Here is a 4,017-nt window from a genome sequence, read left to right on the forward strand (position 1 = left end):
CTTCTCTGGCAACTACCTCTGCCACTTCTCTGACCACTACATCTGTCACTTCTCTGACCACTACATCTGTCACTTCTCTGACCACTACATCTGCCACTTCTCTGACCACTACCTCTGTCACTTCTCTGACCACTACATCTGTCACTTCTCTGGCCACTACATCTGTCACTTCTCTGGCCACTACCTCTGCCACTTCTCTGGCCACTACCTCTGCCACTTCTCTGACCACTACATCTGTCACTTCTCTGACCACTACATCTGCCACTTCTCTGACCACTACCTCTGTCACTTCTCTGGCCATTACATCTGTCACTTCTCCTGCCACTACATCTGTCACTTCGCTGACTACATCTGTCACTTCTCTGGCCACTACATCTGTCACTTCTCTGACCACTACATCTGTCACTTCTCTGACCACTACATCTGTCACTTCTCTGACCACTACATCTGTCACTTCTCTGGCCACTACATCTGTCACTTCTCTGACCACTACATCTGTCACTTCTCTGACCACTACATCTGTCACTTCTCTGGCCACTACATCTGTCACGATGTAGTCGCGACCTAGCTGCCAGGGAGTGTGGACGTGCCTCATACCTCTCTGCTGACAGTCTAGCAAGCTATCCGGTGACGTCATGGTATTCAGCGTGAGGAGGCGGGTGAATACCGTTGGTATACAGCTTGTTCGGGGGGCGATTACGCCTGAGAATGAACAAGTTTTGCTACCTAAGATTATCCGTGACACTTATGGTATTGCGGACAAGGATTTGTACGGTGTGGCATTAAATGGCGCATACCGGATTTTTGTAAAACTACTCTACGAGCCAGTGTACGAGCAGCTGGTTGAGCAGTTCCAAGATCTCTGCGTAGATGTGTCCCCTGACGTGCATGTGCGTATGGTGGATGTCTCTCGACAATATACGTGGGTGAAACTGCGCAATGTGCCCTTCGAGGCCGATGCAACGGATCTCCGCAGTGTTTTCAGAAGATACGGAGTGATACACATGGCTAAACAAGGCATGCGGGTGGCTGGGGCGTATGTTGGTCTCCCAGACGGTTCGTTTACCCTCAAGATGTCTCTACGCCAGGCCATACCATCGTATGTGTACCTTGATGAATTCCGCACACAGGTCATGGTGTCTTATGCTGGGCAACGACGGACGTGTCGCCTCTGCGGTGAATATGATCATATGGCAGCAGAGTGTGGGCAGCGCGGGCAGGCCAGAAGGCCAGCCGGTGGATCAACGAATGACGATGGGCAGGAGGCTCCCATACGTGGACGAAAAGGAGATGGTGGCCACGGTCGGCTTTGGAGTGAGGAGATTGAGGAGCCAGTGGTGGTGTCGAATCTGGAGTTGTCGTCTCTCGAGTCACCTGGATCGCCGGTGGCACAGCAGGCTTCCGGGGAAGACCAGGTGACGGTGGAAGTGGAGGACTTGGATGCGACAATAGCGTCTGTTTTGCATACCATGTTCTCATCTACGGATGTGGTCTCCCCGGCTGTGACGACGGCCAGTCCGGAGATCGTGTCTGTGGCGGTCGAGCAGCAGCAGAAGGAGGTTGTTGGTGCTGGTGGGGCTGGCGGGGACGTGGTGACCCCTCGTCAGAAGGCAGAGACGAAGGTGGTGGTGGAGGTACATCGTGTGGACGATCCGGTCACAAACATGGAGGAGGATGCTGGGACGAGGAAGAGGGCTGCAGCATTATCGGACTCTGACGACGTCCTGACGCCGGCTCAACGAACAGGGAAGAAAGCATCGGTAGATGGGGAGGGGCGGTGTGCTAGTGGAGGTGAGCAGCGACAGCTGGTGGTGCCAGGTGGCACGGGTGTCGTGCGTGGAGAGCATGGCAAACGTGGCCCCCAGGGCCCAAGTGGGCATGCAAAAGTACAAGTGGGGCAGCGAGGGAGGAAACCTTAGCCAGGTGTGAGGGGGGGTTTAGACAGGGGCGGGAATAGTCGTGGAAGGTGTGATGAGGTCTGCTGCTTGATGGCAGCGACGGTTAATGGCGTGTCTGGGGGCACCAGATAGCGTGCTCCTTGAGAGAGGGGCATGTGCCCAGTGTTAGGATGAAAGTGGCTTGATATGTGCTGTTCAGATGTGTCTGCAAATTGTGGAATGTGAGTAGTGTTAGGTTCTGGTTAGAGGTGTTGCTGCCTGCGCCTGTGTGCGCCTAAGGTACGCTGGTGCAGTTGAGGTGGCATGTGCTGCTGCTGTGTGTATGAATCTTGGACTATATGTTGTATGATAGTGGGTGGGGTCTGTATGGTGGAGGTTTGAGGAGCATTCTTATGTTCTATGTCAAGTATTTTTTTTTTTTTATATTTTATTTAAGACCCATACAGTTTAACATAAAAATAAAGAAACAGTATAGAACCTAATCAAATGAACTGACAAACGGATTGTACTTACATGCTCGCAAGATATTACAACAAAAACTTATATCAAGAACATAACTAAAAACAAAATTACATGTCACATGGTCATGAATTGACATATATACAAAACCTTGCATATATATAAATTGTACATATAAATGACATCTGACAAAGGTTCAATACACTTGAACATACAATATACAAAGAAGTTATATCAGTTAAATCCCATCCTTCACATTAATCAAAAAACCAAAACCTAACATCATAATCTGACTAGATAATCTACATACTTATCCCTAACAATACAGCTGAACGTATCCCAACTTACAAATAAACAGAAAAGAATACAGCTTAGAACACAATAACAAGCTCTATACTGTTACATTACACCCATATAAAACTTTCAGACAAATGGACTACGTCACTAAACTGTCTAGATATGTCTGTATACCATACAGACTAAAACTTAACATCAAGAACTTGCATGAACACCAAACCGGTATCAGGGTACAGACCTTAATTATAAACTTTAAAAAGAATCAATCATGCGTATATAAAGTATGACATAACGTCTGACCCATGACAAAGGCTCAATACAATAGAAAGAGATATATATTTATATATATACACATACACACCCACACACCCACACCCACATCCACACACACACACACACGTACACAAAAATTTTCACAAAATCACATTAATCATATGCACTGTATGCACAATGCAAAACAGGATATAAGTATCTCTCATCGTGCAAAAACCCAGCACGTAACATAAATACAAACTAAAACACACTGCATGTCGCAAATAACTTATTTCTCAAGAATCATGTTATACCAGACTGATACACATCATAATTATACATAAAAAATCTACTATATTATACCTACATTCTGAAAAGTGTTATATCTACCATAACGAGACCTTGAGCTCTACATCCACACTTGGATGCCATAAAGTCCCAATGAAAACCAGGAAACCATTCCAAACCCACATTCACAACACTCTCACGACCCCCCCCCCCCCCCAGGGAGGCGAGCCCGCTGTTGCCCCCTGACTCCCTCCAACCTATGAAAACCCCTTCATTCACTCATATCCAATCACAGATTTACGAGAATCCCTAACGTTAGCATTCTATACCCCTCTGAGAAAGCCTGATCCCACCTCCTCCCATACAACTCTCTGTTACGACACATCGTACTATAGAACGTTGCCGCAAGAACCTTTCTTCTCTCCTCACTATCCCCTCTCCCCCTCATCACCCACGACATATATATATAATCTACCATGATATAATCTAAAGCTCTTATGACACCCTCGTCTAACCCACCCATATCTAGACTTAGAGCACGCCAAACCGTCACCCCCCGGCCCCCCACCCTCTGAACCAACCTACTTAACCAGCACCTAACCTCCTCTAGCCCTTCACAAAAGTAAACTACATGGAACGCTGTCTCATCCCCTCCACAGATACCACACCCCCCACCCTCTACAACCTGTCTGTTTCGTAATATCTCACCAGACGGAAGGATCCCATGCAGAAAACGAAACATCACCTCACGCGCCCGAGGTTTTAACTTCAATTTACTAAATCTAAACCAAATACTCTTCCACGCATACATGGGGAACAAACC

At 47.3% G+C, this 4,017-nt stretch overlaps 1 protein-coding gene across 1 annotated transcript; it reads left to right on the plus strand.

Moving 5' to 3' along the window:
• Positions 1–635: 635 nt before the first annotated feature.
• LOC138852848 (uncharacterized) lies at positions 636–2,286 on the plus strand. Its single transcript, XM_070086072.1, has 2 exons — positions 636–1,935; positions 2,048–2,286. Exon 1 carries the CDS (start codon positions 636–638, stop codon positions 1,917–1,919), a length of 1,284 nt encoding a protein of 427 aa, XP_069942173.1. The 3' UTR covers positions 1,920–1,935; positions 2,048–2,286.
• Positions 2,287–4,017: the final 1,731 nt, after the last annotated feature.

This window comes from Cherax quadricarinatus, chromosome 1 (genome assembly GCF_038502225.1).
Source record: "Cherax quadricarinatus isolate ZL_2023a chromosome 1, ASM3850222v1, whole genome shotgun sequence".
NCBI lineage: Eukaryota > Metazoa > Arthropoda > Malacostraca > Decapoda > Parastacidae > Cherax > Cherax quadricarinatus.